Source organism: Salvelinus namaycush, chromosome 3 (assembly GCF_016432855.1).
Source record: "Salvelinus namaycush isolate Seneca chromosome 3, SaNama_1.0, whole genome shotgun sequence".
Lineage (NCBI taxonomy): Eukaryota > Metazoa > Chordata > Actinopteri > Salmoniformes > Salmonidae > Salvelinus > Salvelinus namaycush.
The window spans coordinates 19,225,419-19,242,503 of record NC_052309.1 but is presented as its reverse complement, the minus strand read 5'-3'; the positions used below and the strand labels follow the sequence as shown (position 1 = coordinate 19,242,503).

The window sequence follows — 17,085 nt, the reverse complement described above, 5'->3', positions numbered from 1 at the left end:
TTGACAGTTTCTTCAAGTGCAGTCCCAAAAACCATCAAGCGCTATGATGAAACTGGCTGTCATGAGGACCACCACAGGAAAGGAAGACCCAGAGTTACCTCTGCTGCAGAGGATAAGTTCATTAGAGTTACCAGACTCAGAAATTGCAGGCCAAATAAATGCTTCACAGAGTTAGTAACAGACACATCTCAACATCAACTGTTCAGAGGAGACTGTGTAAATCAGGCCTTCATTGTCGAATTGCTGCAAAGAAACCACTATTAAAGGACACCGATAAGAAGAAGATACTTGCTTGGGCCAAGAAACACGAGCAATGGACATTAGACCGGTGGAAATCTGTCCTTTGGTCTGATGAGTCCAAATGTGAGATTTTTGGTTCCAGCCGCCGTGTCTTTGTGAAACACAGAGTAGATGAACGGATGATCTCCGGAGTGTGGTTCCCACCGTGAAGCATGCAGGAGGAGGTGTGATGGTGTGGGGGTGCTTTTCTGGTGACACTGTCAGTGATTTATTTAGAATTCAAGGTACACTTAACCAGCATGGCAACGACACCATTCTGCAGCAATACGCCATCCCATCTGGTTTGCGCTTAGTGGGACTAACATTTGTTTTTCAACAGGACAATGACCCAACACACCTCCTGGCTGTGTAAGGGCTATTTGACCAAGAAGGAGTGATGGAGTGCTGCATCAGATGACCTGGCCTCCACAATCCCCTGACCTCAATCCAATTGAGATGGTTTGGGATGAGTTGGACCGCAGAGTGAAGGAAAAGCAGCCAACAAGTGCTCAGCATATGTGGGAACTCCTTCATGACTGTTGGAAAAGCATTCCAGGTGAAGCTGGTTGAGAGAATACCAAGAGTGTGCAAAGCTGTCATCAAGGCAAAGGGTGGCTACGTGGAAGAATCTCAAATATAAAATATATTTTGATTTGTTTAACACTTTTTTGGTTACTACATGATTCCATATGTGTTATTTCATAGTTTTGATGTCTTCACTATTATTCTACAATGTAGAAAATAGTACAAATAAAGAAAAACCCTTGAATGATTAGGTGTGCCCAAACTTTTGACTGGTACTGTATATATAAATTGTTTTATTAAATGTTTTGCTAAATAGGTGGGGATCAAAACAGGTGGGGCTCTGCCGCACCTGCCCTGAATGACTAGTCGCCACTGACTGTCGACAGTCTGAAAAAAAAGCTAATAAGAAATACACATTAACCTTGGCTAGTCTACTGTAGGGTCGTAAGTAACCACAGCCACAAAGTTATAAAATACGCCCATTTATTAAATGTAGCTTATTAAAATTGTACTTTAACCTAACCACACTACTAACCTTATGCCTAATCCTAACCTTAAATTGTTTTCATACATTTTGACGATATAGACAATTTTGACTTCGTGGGTGTGCTATCTAATGGAAACCTGTGGCAACCTTGGATCGCAGTTGTCTTAAAGGGGCAGCGTCCTATTATTCTCAAAATGACATACTTCAGAAACAAAACTGAATGCAACTAATGCAATTTTTCAAAACATAGATGCATGGCTAAATTACATTAAACAGCTAATACATATCATAACCAAATATAGCCTATTAATAACTGCATATAGAGAGAAAGGATGCCAACGTAGAGCTTGACAGCTTGTAGTCCTAAAAAATGGAAATTAGTTACCTCTGGTTCGTTCAGCCATTCCTATAGGGAAAATGTATGAGGAAAGAATAGGTTTTGGCATTAACGCCGAAAGACAGGCTTAGGAGATCTTATACGTTTAATTCTATGAGATAATATCAGTCAGCAAATATGACCTTTAAGAATTGTAAATCTCAGTGGAGGCTGTTTAAAGGAGGATGGCTCATAATAATGGCTGGTAAGGTGCAAATCGAATGGCATCAAACACATAGAAACCATTTGTTTGATACCATTCCACTAATTCCACTCCATTTCCAGCCATTACCACGAGCCTGTCCTTCCCAATTAAGGTGCCCCCAACCTCCTGTGGTAAAGCCTTTAGTGTTTTATTTGATTACATAAATGCTTCAAAATTCACATAAGTGACCTTAGCTGATGAAGATGATCTCATAGATCAAAACGTATCAAATCTCCTAAGCTTGTGTTTACCACAGACCTTATTTTTCGGCTATTATCCAAAAACCCTACAAAATCTCCATTCATTTCCACATAGGCCTTGGCCAACAAGCCTTTGTGGATTTAGTGTCTACAAAAAGACGCCATTACTATTGCTCTCTATAGGCCCTTCATGATCCCAATGCATTTAAAAACTACAACATGTCAAGTCCAGTAGAAATTGTGATTGGGACAGTGAGAAAAACAGTTAACATTGGACCCTGTCATAGCCTATGAATAGAACACAGAGTTTTACCTTACCAGGTCAAGAGAACAGGAAAAACTCCAGCCCCCTGAAAAGACGTATGAATTTTGCACAATCACTTTTGAACCTGTGGTGCCAGCTCTGAGTCGGTTGCTTCAGCCTTACCACGCAAACTAGCGCATTGATTACTCTTCTTAACATTGGGTTTTAAACCTAAACCTGACCTCAACCCTAACTTTAACCACACTACGAACCTTATGCCTAACCCTAAACTTAAATTAAGCCCAAAAAGCACATTTTTGTTTTCATAAATCTTTACCATTTTGCCAATTTGACTTTGTGGTTGTGGTAACCATTGGTATTGGTACTTATTTTTTCTCTGCTCCACCCACCCACTGTTTAGCCCAATGAAAAATCTCCAAATCAACCGTAACTATGGCGTTTCCAGGAAGTGATCCCCAACCGGAATTATTCCAACCGCCTCCCCAACATGACATGAGGGCCCATCGCACCATGCGTACTAGCAAGAACAAACCGGCTTGAGTAGAGCTACTACTCAACAACGTCAGGGCTGACGACAACTACTAAATAGCTGTCATTTGAGAGATAAAGTGCAGACAGAACGGCGCTTTGGGGCAAGTACAGTTGCGTGTTTTTGAGTGGTCATTTTGGGGATTTGGTGTTTGGTCCATATGCATCATTATCTTTCTAATAACTTTGACATTATTCAGCAATACTTGAGCAGGTGGACTCTAGGGCCTGAGTAGGATTTTAAAGCCAGGACATTTTCCAACCGAGACAGACACATCACCCGGTTGCTGACTAGATCAATGTGACCAATATTATCGTCCTTGCAGTTGTGGAAATAGTTAGATTTTTAAAAATGTTGCTATATTTGTCTTGAGCCTTACCACAAGTCGCCCGTGTGTACTCGTTATCGCAGTCCATCTTTTAATGCTGCTGCTACTACTACTACCCTTCCAGGTCCAGAATAGACAACGGAAGAAATGGCGGACGACCCCAACGCAGCGGATAGGAACGTGGAGATATGGAAGATAAAGAAATTGATCAAAAGTCTGGAAGCTGCTCGGGGGTACGTGTGGACATGACAAGTGCATGGGGTTGTCAGTGACTTGATTCGTCTCATTGAACCACTAAACAAGGGGCTAACTTAGTAGCTAACTAGCTACTACCTATGTAGAAGCTAGTACAAGGCCCATACAAATTAACGTTATCTAGCTAGCAAATGACGTTAATAGTTTTAGTATTTAGTTCAACGCATAACTAGCTAGTTAGCTAACCAGCTAGATAACTTGGCGTTGATCTACGTTACGTTACGTAACGTTAGCTAGCTTGCTATTAGTTGTGTAACTAGAATGACTAATTTACCTTCAGCTACCAAGCTGGCAATGCGTACTAGGGGTATCTGACATTCACAGTTAGCTAGCTGATAATACAATCTGAATCTACACTTTGTTTTGATTTTAACAATGTCATAGCTGATGGCCAACGCTATCTAGCTAGTCTTTACATTAAAAAAATGAGTGACAGTGGGCAATTTTGCTGCTTTAAAGTAAAATGTGACGTAATTTCAGGCAGGTTTTTGCTGACCAAGTCTTTACCAGTCAGTGTCACATAAATAGGCCTTTATTAGCTGGCAATAGACCTGTCACCCAGCCAGAGTAGCTGACAATGTAGTTTAATTTAGAGCAAAGGGTCAAGCAATTCCTAAGCATAACTTTGACCTGCTTGACCCTGCATCCAACTCGGGAACTTCGCTTAGCTAAATTCCACACCTGACCTGTGCATGAGCACTCTTTCGCCCTGGGTGGTTATCTATATAGTCCAGTGGGTCAAATTGTTTAATGAACTCAGTCATTGTACAGAATAATGTGACCTTCACCCCCTTGACTAGGAACAGCAACAAGTTTGTATTGTCAACATGGTGGGCAAAACAAAAATGTGGAAGTATGAAGACTGGGAAGGTCACGCTCCCATTAGGCCTGTAGTAATGTCCTCATCTGAACCTGCCATAAGAGCTTGCCTTAGAGCGGTCGGGTTTGATGCTATAGTTGAATAAAAAGGACATGCCTGGCTTGCTTGGAAAAACAGGATATATCTACATCTAGGGCAGGTTAAGCAAGTCATGACCTGTGGTTTCTGTATAGCCCAGTGGGTCAAGTTGTTTAATGAGTTTACTCAGTGCACAAACTACTGTGACCTTCACCCTCTTGACTAGGTACAGCAACAAGTTTGTAATGTCAACATGGTGGTCAAAACCCAAAAAACGTGGAAATACTACTTGGGCAAGGTCACACTCTCACTATAAAAATGTCCGTATTTTTTTTACAATCAGGGCCAAGTCTTAATGCTATGTATGTTTTTGTAGGTATGTGTTAGTGCTTTAATACAGTACTAACAAGTAATTGTTCAAATATCGGTCATGCAAAAAATCTCTGGTTGGTAATTAAGTCAGTCTGGACGCGCACACGCGTGCATGTCTGTACATACGCGTGCATGTCTGTACATACGCGTGCATGTCTGTACATACGCGTGCATGTCTGTACATACGCGTGCATGGCTGTACATACGCGTGCATGGCTGTACATACGCGTGGGAGATATGACGAGGAGGAAAATCGCTGCTGGGCTCAGATATGTTCCCTGCAAGCTTGATCTGATTGATGTTAATTATCTTGTGTTGAGTTCACCTTGTGTAGAACTACCTGATTTTAAAAGCATTTGCAGAAACCTAATATATTAAAACTGCTCACATTCTTGTGTTGAGAACATTTGTAACTCTGTTACCAACTCTGTTACATTTGTAAGCCTGTAAAAAAAATTTTTTTTTAATGTAGATGCTAGCCATGGTGTGACCTTCACCTACTTTAGTAATTTCCTCAACTGAAAACCGGTCTTAAGAACTTGCTTTAGAGCAGTCCGTTTGATGCTATACTTGTATGAAAAGGACATGCTTTGCTAAACAGGACTCTACATGAAAGGCAGGTTAAGCAAGACAACCTGTGGTTCCTTTTTGAAAATATATTTATATATTGTTTTTGTGTGTACTTTTTTGTGAAATCCAATTGGTAGTTAGTCTTTTCCCATCGCTGCAACTCCCGAACGAACTCGGGAGAGGCGAAGGTAGAGAGCCATGCGTCCTCCGAAACACGACTCTGCCAAGCCGCACTGATTCTTGACTCCGTGCTCGCTTAACCCGGAAGCCAGCCACACCAATGTGTTCAAGGAAACGCCGTACAACAGGTGACCGTGTCAGCATGCATGCTAGAGCTCGATGGGACAAGGACATCCCGGCCAGCCAAACCCTCCCCTAACCCGGACAGCGCTGGGCCAATTGTGCGCCGCCTCATGGGTCTACTGGTCGCGGCCGGCTGTAACACAGCCCGGGATCGAACTCTAATCTGTAGTGACGCCTCAAGCACTGCAAACCAGTGCGTTAGACCGCTGCGCCACTCGGGAGACCCATGTTCCCTGTTTATACAAAGTTGTAAAAGTTTAAATAAATAGCTTGCAGACATCATTTTGCCTGAGTTACTTTGCAGCTTATGTTACAACTCAAAGGAAGTGTTAGAATATGCCTTGTTTTTAAAAGTGGGTTTAATGCAATTGATCTCCTCTCAGGAATGGCACGAGTATGATATCCCTGATCATCCCGCCAAAGGACCAGATCTCCAGAGTGGCCAAGATGTTGGCTGATGAGTTTGGCACTGCATCCAACATTAAAAGCAGAGTCAACAGGCTCTCTGTGCTTGGAGCCATCACCTCTGTACAGCAGAGACTCAAACTCTACCATAAAGGTGTGTGAAGTCAGGTTGTAACTACTATCTCTCCTGTATGAAGTAATTTGGGGTGGTCCTGGCTGGGTTATGGCCATTTCTCCATTCATTCTAATGGTCTAGAATACAAGCATTTCGCTACACCCGCAATAACATCTGCTAAACACGTGTATGTGACCAATACATTTGATTTCATCTCTGAGCTCCAACTTATTTTTTTACCCTGCAGTGCCTCCCAACGGCTTGGTTGTGTACTGTGGCACCATTGTGACTGATGAGGGCAAAGAGAAAAAAGTCAATATCGACTTTGAGCCTTTTAAACCCATCAACACTTCTCTGTATCTCTGTGACAACAAGTTCCACACAGAGGTAAGGTTGTTCAACACCCCTCTGTCCATTATTTTCCCACCGCACTATATATTTCTCATTGGCCTATTTGACTGGGAAATACGGAGTATTGCATTTGGATTGCATTGCACTATCGAAACAACACTTCTGACGGTATCAAGATTGTGTTGCTTGTTTTGGTGAAGAAACTTGGCTTTGTGTGTGTGTAGCGTGAAGTTAGGTATAGCCAAAACAGTCAAAATATTGACCACCTTTCTAATTAGATTTAAAAAATGATATTACATGCATCTTCCGTCTCTCTCCCAGGCTCTTACAGCATTGCTCTCAGATGACAGCAAGTTTGGTTTCATTGTGATTGATGGAAGTGGCGCCCTCTTCGGAACCCTACAGGGCAACACCAGGGAGGTGCTGCACAAGTTCACAGTGGACCTACCCAAGAAGCACGGTAAAAGCCCTACATTCACATACACTCATGAACACAATTACAGCCTGTCCCCACACAACCATGTATAACAAACAGTTCTCTTTCAGGCAGAGGAGGACAGTCTGCCTTGCGTTTTGCTCGTTTGAGGATGGAAAAGAGACATAACTATGTGCGGAAGGTGGCAGAGACGGCAGCCACGCTTTTTTTGTGCAACGACAAGGTCAATGTAGCAGGCATGGTCTTAGCTGGTTCAGCTGACTTCAAGACGGAGCTCAGCCAGTCAGACATGTTTGACCCGGTCAGTAACTCCAGACCCACCATTCCAGGTCTTTCTGGTGCCATTGTCAGCATTGCCATTGTAGCATTTATATGGCTGATATGTGATCTGTTTGTTGACTGATGAATGTCTGACTTGTGTCCATTCAGAGGCTTCAAGCTAAGATCCTGAAGCTGGTTGATATATCATATGGTGGGGAGAATGGGTTCAACCAGGCCATTGAACTGTCTGCAGAAGTGCTTACCAATGTCAAATTCATCCAGGAGAAGAAACTAATAGGTACTTGTATTCAGTACAGCTGATCTGTTGTTAATTTGCATGAATGTCTACTCTGATATCTGTCATGAGTGCTTGAGTGTCTCTCTGGCATAGACATGATCCATCCTGTTGTCATATTGATAATATAGAGGACCTTTTCTCCCAGGACGATACTTTGATGAGATCAGCCAGGATACGGGGAAGTACTGCTTTGGGGTGGAAGACACACTGAAAGCCATGGAAATGGGTGCTGTTGAGATCCTGATTGTTTATGAGAACCTGGATACCATGAGATACATCCTACGTTGCCACGGAGCAGAGGGACTTGCTATGGCGGAGAAGGGTACCGGTATGTAAATGTGCTCGACACGCACTACAAAATGCATCCAGTTGAGGGATTCTTGTCTTAACATGTTTTTATTTCTTGCCCCTTTCTGTTCTGTTCAACCCCTTCTACTGATCCAGATGAGAAGACGTTGTATTTGACGCCAGAGCAGGAGAAAGACAAGTCTCACTTCACAGACAAAGAGGTCAGTGAGGAGTCATTCTCTTTCCATAACCAACACAAGTGTATGAAGGAATTTCTGTTGTGGTCCCAGATTTTCTAGAGGACCTTGTAAAATGTGATGTAAGCAAAATTGAAAAGAAATTACATCTAATTCCTGTGTTCGCATCCACCACTTTTACATGGAGAATTCTCATCACAAAAGGATCTCCAATTTTTCCTGTTCAACTTTTTGATTGTGGGTTTATTTCTACAGACTGGTCAGGACCATGAGCTGATCGAGAGCTTGCCATTACTTGAATGGTTTGCCAACAGCTATAAGAAGTTTGGAGCCTGTCTGGAGATTGTCACTGACAAGAGCCAAGAAGGATCCCAGTTTGTCAAAGGCTTTGGTGGGATTGGTGGTAAGGGTTTAAGTATACATTCATAACTAAATGCTTTTACTATTTTGGGTGGGTTTATTCTGGGTTCATGCAAATGAATAAAAATGTCAGTGTAGATTGGCAGTGTAATGCACCTCTGCAGAGCAATTATACTGAACAAAAATATAAATGCAACAGTTTCAAAGATTTTACTGAGTTACAGTTCATATAAGGAAATCAGTCAATTTAAATGAATACATTAGGCCCTAATCATGGATTTCACATGACTGGTAATACAGATACCTTAAAAATGGGCCTCTCAAAATGCAATTGTTTTTGTTGTCTGTAGCTTATGCTTGCCCATACCATAACCCCACCATGGGGCACTCTGTTTACAATGTTGACATCAGCAAATCACTCGCCCACACGATACCATACACGTGGACTGCGGTTGTGAGGCCTGTTGGACGTACTGCCAAATTCTCTAAAACTACGGAGGTGGCTTATGGTAAAGAAATGAACATTCAATTCTCTGGCAACCGTTCCGGTGGACATTCCTGCATTCCGCATGCCAATTGTACGCTCCCTCAACTTGAGACATCTGGCATTGTGTTGTGGAACAAAACTGCACATTTTAGTGGCCTTTTAGTGTCCCTAGCACAAGGTGCATCTGTGTAATGATCATGCTGTTTAATCAGCTTCTTGATATGCCACACCTGTCAGGTGGCTGGATTATTTTGGCAAAGAAGAAATTATCACTAACAGGGGTGTAAACAAATTTGTGCACAACATTAGAGAGAAATAAGCTTTTTGTGCGTATGGATTTCTGGGATCTTTTATTTTAGCTCAATAAACAAGGGACTTTACATGTTTGTTTATTTTTATTGTAAGACTGACTTCCTTTTTAATTTAATTTTTACAGGGATCTTGCGGTACAGGGTGGATTTCCAGGCCATAGAGTACCAAGGAGAAGACGATGAGTTATTTGATTTGGATGACTACTAGGTAGTTGAGACTGACGCGAGGGGAAAAAATTATTCATCAATTGGAAGGCTTTCCCTGATTTGACCGAGACTGGTGGAGGGAAAGCAAGTCGTCAGGAGAGAGACCTAGACCTTCAAACAAAAGAGATAGACGTGATACCGTATATCAATGGATCCCTGGCTTGAAGCAGTGACTCCATCTCCTGTTTGGAGGGAGCTTATCTTGGTTTGTTTGTCTCCACTTAATGACGGATTCAAAGTGACTGACAGCAAGGCCATGCTCCTCCTGCCTGCTTGGCCTGCTCTAGGCCACACTGATAGAAACCTGTTTTTCTCATCACTCCCTACTTTCTTCTTACCAACTCAATTTCCTTATCTATCTTTTTGTCTTTTTTTTACTGGTACTTGCTGCTGTTGTGTTTTATGAGATTCTGATTATTTAGTTTTCCTTTTTTAAATAAAATGTATGTAGTGGGCAGGGAAAAAAATAATTCAATTGGAACTGCTTGACTTCCATATCCTGCCTCCTATCTTTAATTCAGTACCTGCTTTGTTTTGTCCCATTTTCCCCTCTGGTAATTGATCCACTGTTACAGGTGCTGTACTCTGAGCCTATACTGTTCTCTTGTACCTGTTTTCATTTCGAGGACCTGTGTCCTTTATTACTCATACAGACTTCCCAGAGCTGAGATTTAGAATTGTACAGCTACAGCGTCTGTTTTTATATTGCCTTGTACACTACACACCCTCACCAATCTGTCTCATTCAGTATAATGAACCATGCCCTCAGTGCTGTGCACCATGCATACTTTCATGTTCCCCAGAGGCATCTGTGTCCAATGTTAACTGTGATTGATTGTCTGAATTGCACAGTGACAGAAACTGACCAATCTGAGAGCTAGTGTGGTTGTTGTCAGGCAGTGTTGTGTGTGTGGCTTGACTTCCAGGCATATTACTGGTATGAGTAATCCTCTAGTACTATCGACAAATTGAAACCTGTCCAGTTTTATTATTTTGAGTATGATTGTACTGGATGTGAACTGTACTGGCTCTAATTGTCTGAGTTTTGTTGATTGGCTATCCTAATTTGAATGTGGATACTGCCAATACAAAAGTTGAGTGCAGCCCCTCTTACATCTGAACACTGTCTCATCTTTCCCCTACTGTTGCATACTGTTGGGTTGGAAGACTCCTGCCTAGCTCTGTTTCTTCCTACCAAAAAAAGTTAAGTCACAGAACATTTTGGTCAGAGGCACTGGATGTTTATTTGGGGGTCTTTGTGGCTTGCATGGTCTAAAAAAAGAAATTGTCAGCCTGAATGTGAGCTATATAAAAAGAAAAAAAGCTTTGAGTACCTTGACTATTGTCTGAATCTGGCACGTAAGAATGGTGTGTTGTGATGGTTCTCCATAGTTCCTTTTGGGGCACAGTGAGCAGTTTTATCTAGTTATGAATGTGATGTCTACTTTGCAACATCAAGCCCATATTATGACATTTTCTAGATTTCATCTATTCATCTGTCACCATTTTGTATGAGATGTATTAAATGTCCTCATTGTTTGCAAGTCTGGTGTCAAGACTTTTGGTTGTCCCAGTGGATGTCCTATATTTTCAGAAAATTAAGATTGTGGGAGCTATTTCTGTATATTACCTTTTTTTAACCTTTATTTTAGACAAGTCAGTTAAGAACAAATTCTTACAATGACTGCTTACCCTGGACAAACCCTAACCCAGATGACGCTGGGCCTATTGTCCGCTGCCTTATGCGACTCCCAATCATGGCCAGTTGTGATACAACCTGGAATCGAACCAGGGTCTATATTTTTTCCCCCACCTTTATTTAACCAGGTAGGCCAGTTGAGAACAATTCTCCTTTACAACTGTGACCTGGCCAAGATAAAGCAAAGCAGTGCGACACAAATAACACAGTTACACATGGAATAAACAAACATACAGTCAATAACACTATATATACAGTGTGTGCAAATGAGGTAAGATAAGGGAGGTAAGGCAATAAATAGGCCATAGTGGGGAAATAATGACAATTTAGCAATTAAACACTGGAGTGATTGATGTGCAGAAGATTAATGTGCAAGTAGAGATAATGGGGTGCAAAGGAGAAGAAAAAAAACAGTATCGGGATGAGGTAGTTGGATTGGCTATTTACAGATGGGTTATGTACAGGTGCAGTGATCTGTGAGCTGCTCTGACAGCTGGTGCTTAAAGTTAGTGACGGAGATATGAGTCTCAAGCGTCAGTGATTTTTGCAATTCGTTCCAGGAGGAATTGGCTTTGGGGGTGACCAGTGACACCTACTGGAGCGTGTGCTATGGGTGGGTGCTGCTATGGTGACCAGTGAGCTGAGAGAAGGTGGGGCTTTACTTAGCAAAGACTTAGATGACCTGGAGCCAGTGGGTTTGGCGATGAATATGAAGCGAGGGCCAGCCAACGAGAGCATACAAGTCGCAGTGGTGGGTAGTATATGGGGCTTTGGTGACAAAACGGATAGCACTGATAGACTGCATCCAATTTGCTGAGTAGAGTGTTGGATGCTATTTTGTAAATTACATCGCCGAGGTCAAGGATCGGTAGGATAGTTTTACGAGGGTATGTTTGGCAGCATGAGTGAAGGATGCTTTGTTGCGAAATAGGAAGTCGATTCTAGATTTAATTTTGGATTGGAGATGCTTAATGTTAGTCTGGAAGGAGAGTTTACAATCTAACCAGACACCTAGGTATTTGTAGTTGTCCACATTATTCTAAGTCAGAACTGTCCAGAGTAGTGATGCTGGTCGGGCGGGCAGGTGCGGGCAGCGATCGGTTAAAGAGCATGCATTACGTTTTTACTTGCATTTAGGAGCAGTTGGAGGCCACGGAAAGAGTTTTGTATGGCATTGAAGCTTGTCTGGAGGTTATTTAACACAGTGTCCAAAATAATGGCCAGAAGTATACAGAATGGTGTCGTCTGCGTAGAGGTGGATCAGAGAATCATCAGCAGCAAGAGCGACATCATTGATGTATACAGAGAAAAGAGTCGGCCCGAGAATTGAACCCTGTGGCACCTCCATAAAGAGACTGCCAGAGGTCCGGACAACAGGCCCTCCGATTTGACACACTGAACTCTATTTGAGAAGTAGTTGGTGAAGCAGGCGAGGTAGTCATTTGAGAAACCAAGGCTGTCGAGTCTGCCGATAAGAATGTGGTGATTGACAGAGTCGAAAGCCTTGGCCAGGTCGATGAATACAGCTGCACAGTATTGTCTCTTATCGATGGCGGTTATGATATCGTTTAGGACATTGAGCGTGGCTGAGGTGCACCCATGACCAGCTCGGAAACCAGATTGCATAGCGGAGAAGGTACGGTGGGATTCGAAATGGTCGGTGATCAGTTTGTTAACTTGGCTTTCGAAATCCTTAGAAAGGCAGGGTAGGATGGATATAGGTCTGTAACAGTTTGGGTCTAGATTGTCTCCCCCTTTGAAGAGGGGGATGACCGCAGCAGTTCCCCTTCTTTGGGGATCTCAGATGATACGAAAGAGGGGTTGAACAGGCTAGTAATAGGGGTTGCAACAATTGTGGCGGATAATTTTAGAAAGAGAGGGTCCAGATTGTCTAGCCCGGCTGATTTGTAGGGGTCCAGATTTTGCAGCTCTTTCAGAACATTGGCCAAATTGAGTAGTGACACCTCTAGCCCTTTCTTGTGTTTACTTCAGGGGTGTGCTGTTTAATTCAGAGCTTATTCAGTACACACCAAGTAAATATTGCCTTTTGCATTGTTTTCAATAGAAATTGTTCAGTGTATTGGTACATCACTGACCTTTGAATAATACACTATTCTCTTCACTGCTAAAAGGGAAATGTGTTATATTAATCAATGTCCAGCCCTTGCCAACATAATAATTGGTAAGTAGAATGCATCATTATACTACTATAGCTATAAAGAGTTAAGCCAATTTGTATTTATTTAATGATCAATCATCTCCCCAATCCCAGGCACAGTATAGATTCGCTACTCTTTACATCATGAAGGATTGTTGTAACTAGTCTTTTCGAAGTGGAAGTCATTTATAGATCACACAATCTGCGCAGCACCATGCTCAGGTAGACCCTCGAACAAGCACACAACATCTATGGTTTAGCAGCAGAAAAGAGCCAACCACGAAATAGCACATGACAACAACACCTTCATTATAATGTTTCGACCAACCAAGTGCATCTATGCTTGAGTGAACCCCTCCCCAATCCTGTCTTCTGTGATGTCATATCAGCTGCAGGCCGAGGCAGGGCTGGGTTTCCATTTTTCGCAGCGAGTGAGTTTCGGGGAACAAGAATATGGAGCCGGAGATGGAGGACAAAACGTTGGAGCAGATGGTGAGTTTTGAATCGGATTACTCGCTGCCTCATATTGATGTGAACGTGTCGGAGGACGTAATATGGTAGTATCACCCGAGAGCGGTTTCGATCGAAAGGATTTGGAACCGACCGGAGGGTCGAGATGACAGACAAAATAGATGCTAACTAGCGTTAGCTAGTAGTTACCTAGGCTAGCGAGCAGAGGTAGGGCCCAATGTCCGTGATCTAACATTAACCAGTGGCTTATGATTAATTATTCTAGTTAACAGCATAATGTTTTTGGGAATGACTGGGAACCGAGTGATTATCATCCGAATGGTAATTTAAAGGTCGACATGACGAAGATTGAGTCGGCAAGTAATAATAGAGAGGGCCGTGAAGTGGCCCCGTCAGATGCTACCTAGTTACAGTTAACCAGTTTAACTCGTTATGTAGGAAAGTAAACTAGGCGATTGGATCTCACGGAGTCTCCGCTGCGCCATTTGTCTGGCTCAAACAAGTTAACGTTAACCACAGCACAAGTTATCAGATCAAACCTAAAGTTAGGCTTCAGATTAATGTACCGGTTATTGAGCACCTAACTAACGATTTGTCTCGTTAGGTAAAATACCTACTCAGAAATGTATTACTTGCTAATCTTAGTTTAAACAGACACTCCCCACCCGAGCACTGGAGTTCAGTATCTGGCATTGTGAATAAGTGGCATTTTAAAGCTGCGCAGAAGGAAGTAACGTTGGTTAACTACCAGTAAAGCGAACGTCAATTAACTAAGTCACTACTACGTTATGTTGAAGCAAACGGACGGAGTTACAGCTACATTTTACGAGTAGGTAGGTAGCAAGTCCGTATAACAATCTTATCAGGCAAAAATTAGCAAGGCTAACTGGGTTTGTTATTCAGAATGATACAAAGGGTTATTTGGATCGTGGATGTTGCTTGTGGGACAACTTCCGCCGCCATACCAGCCGACGACGTGGTATGTCCACTGTCCCGCAGGACAGGCAGGAAATTCATAATCTTCACCGGAAAAAAGCGTCTACACAATATTTTTCCATACTACTATTTGGTTTGCAACAGTTGGGTTTGTCTCAACCTACCTGTTTATCACTACGACCTGTACAACAATGTATCATTTTACATACATGTTCTCTCCCACTGCAGTAGGCAAGCTAGCCCAAGAATGAAGGTGAAACTAATAATTCGAAGGGCCTGGACACCAGTATCTCAATACTATTTAGTATAGTGATACTATTTAGTATCGCTGCAACAAAGCGGAAGTGGATTTAACTTCTTTAGGAAACAGCCCTATGTTGTAATCTAGGCTGCAGTCCATGCACTTAAAAGACACCCTATCCCCCCAGCCCTCAAATTAAGTGGAGACTTCTGATGACGTCTGACGAGTATACACTTGCAGAGGGAGGAAGGAATGATTAAAAAAAAAAAAAAAAAATGTATTAACAAATATCAACAGATAAAATGAATACTCGCATGCAAACAAGCATACATACAACATATTTACATTGCCAGGAATCATAAACAAACAAATCATATTCATTAATAATACAATAAGTTTTACTTGCCTTTTTGTTTTTCATTTTAGTTAAAGTAGTGCCATATTGTTTAAATTAATTTATATAGTGAAAAAAGTTAGGTTTTGAATTGGACCATTTGCATTTGTGAATATGAAATTTACCTAATATTATTAGCAGTTCAGTTAAATATACTACATCTTTATCAATGTCAGAATTTCTGAAATAATCATATCAAAACCATTAACTTGTACAACCAGTCCTATTAAAAAAAACAAATGCAAAATTGTATCCTTCTCCATTCCACAGAAATCACATTTATAGTCAATATTCAGCTTGAATCTTTCCAAAACATGTTTCACAGGACAAATTCTATGTATCAATTTAAATGAAACTTCCTTTACCTTGTTACTGATACAATATTTGTTAGCAATTTTCCATGCTTTCCCCAATTGTATATCACCATAGATATTTGACCAAAATAATCTTGCTGAGGGAATTGTAGTATCACAAACAATATTCCTAATCTGTATATTACTACATTTATCTTTGATGTTAATATTGCCAATTCATTTATTTTTATGTAAATCTATGTTACTTACATCAACCACAGAGGAATTCAAAAATATACAACCCCCCCCCCTGGGAATCGCATCAAAAGCAATTGCATATTTTTTCGGGGGGTTTGGAATTTTAAACTTATCAAGAAATTCCCCATATGAGAGTGGATATTCATCCTCATTCAGTAACTGACCAACCAAAATAATTTTTTCTCAAACCAGTTACGGAAAAAAATACTTACTTTTAAATCGTATATCTCTGTTGTTTCATAGAAAGTATATGTGAGGGAGAAAATTGTGTTTATCTGCTAACATCCAAGCTAAAATTGCCTGCTTATGGAATTTGGCCAATTTTACTGGGATTTTATCAACATCAAAATGACATTGAAGCAAAAATTCTAAGCCACCAACAGAGTCAAATAAATACTTAGGGAAGACATTCCAAATACTGTTCTGGTTCTTAATATACTTCAGAATCCAATTTATTTTAAAAGTATTATTTAGAGTATTGAAATCTAAAACCTCAAGACCTTGTTCTTGGGTATTAGTGATAATATCTTTCCGTAGATAGAGGTTTGTTCCTCCAAATAAAATTATAAAGAATCTTATCTAAGTCCTTTACAATTTTAATGGATAATTCAAGTGATAACGAGACATAAACCGATCTGGATAACCCTTCAGCTTTAGACAATAAAAACCAACCGAATAACGAAACATCTCTCAGTAACCAGAGGTTCAATTTCTTTTTAGTTTTTTTTCAATGGGGTTAAAGTTTAATTCACTCCTTTGTTTTTCATCCTTGCATGTAACAATTCCAAGATAAGTAACCTTATCTTTAATTGGGATACCATATACTTCCTGTAAAACACAATCCTTCAGTGGAAATATGACTGACTTATTGATATCAATTTTCAAACCCGAAACTAAGGAAAAGTCTTCAATACAGGAAACTGCTTTAGAAACCTCATTCCTGTCTCAAAATATGGTGGTATCATCAGCCAGTTGATATAGTTTAAATTCATTGCCAAGTGCTGAAACACCTTGAAAATTCCCTTTCTTGATATGAAGAGCCACAATTTGAGTAACCAATACAAATTGACTAATTGGGCAGCCCTGCCTAATACCACGCCCAATATTACATATTTTGGATGTCCCGTGAGCTAATTTTACAGAGCTAGTACAATGACAAAATAAAGTTTGGACTGCTTTCAAAAAAAAGTCACCAAACCCCCGAAAATCGTATTGCTTTGAACATAAACTCATGTTCTACAGTGTAAAAAGCTTTATAAAAATCAACAAACATAAGAAAACTATCATCAAGGATGAGGTCATTTTAGTCAATCATATCTAAGATCAA

The 17,085-nt window shown here is 41.0% G+C and overlaps 2 protein-coding genes across 4 annotated transcripts in view; both read left to right on the top strand.

The window, feature by feature from the left end:
- The first annotated feature begins 2,841 nt into the window (after positions 1-2,841).
- On the top strand, positions 2,842-10,852 carry LOC120045061 (eukaryotic peptide chain release factor subunit 1-like). 3 transcript variants are annotated; one of them, XM_038989899.1, is made up of 11 exons: positions 2,842-2,969; positions 3,319-3,427; positions 5,976-6,151; positions 6,360-6,499; positions 6,785-6,923; positions 7,010-7,200; positions 7,329-7,458; positions 7,604-7,786; positions 7,903-7,967; positions 8,199-8,346; positions 9,227-10,852. In XM_038989899.1, the coding sequence occupies exons 2-11, from the start codon at positions 3,342-3,344 to the stop codon at positions 9,307-9,309; spliced, it is 1,341 nt and encodes a 446-aa protein (XP_038845827.1). In that variant the 5' UTR covers positions 2,842-2,969; positions 3,319-3,341; the 3' UTR covers positions 9,310-10,852. The 3 variants fall into 3 exon arrangements, with proteins under 3 accessions (XP_038845827.1, XP_038845829.1, XP_038845828.1); XM_038989901.1 differs by having other exon boundaries at positions 2,842-2,978; XM_038989900.1 differs by lacking the exon at positions 2,842-2,969 and having other exon boundaries at positions 3,007-3,427.
- Positions 10,853-13,551: 2,699 nt separating this feature from the next.
- LOC120045059 (F-box/WD repeat-containing protein 11-like) overlaps positions 13,552-17,085 on the top strand; it is a 30,214-nt gene continuing 26,680 nt past the window's right edge. Inside the window, exon 1 of the mRNA XM_038989898.1 lies at positions 13,552-13,657. Within this exon, the coding sequence (XP_038845826.1) occupies positions 13,619-13,657 (39 nt within the window). The 5' untranslated portion in view covers positions 13,552-13,618. The remainder of the gene's footprint in view (positions 13,658-17,085) is intronic.

Bases quoted from the DNA above. Each gene is read 5' to 3' on its own strand.
- LOC120045061 (XM_038989899.1), top strand. From the start codon at position 3,342: ATGGCGGACGACCCCAACGCAGCGGATAGGAACGTGGAGATATGGAAG. The intron at 6,152-6,359 runs GTGTGTGAAGTC...TTTACCCTGCAG, and splicing joins ACTCAAACTCTACCATAAAG to TGCCTCCCAACGGCTTGGTT. The intron at 7,459-7,603 runs GTACTTGTATTC...CTTTTCTCCCAG, and splicing joins CCAGGAGAAGAAACTAATAG to GACGATACTTTGATGAGATC.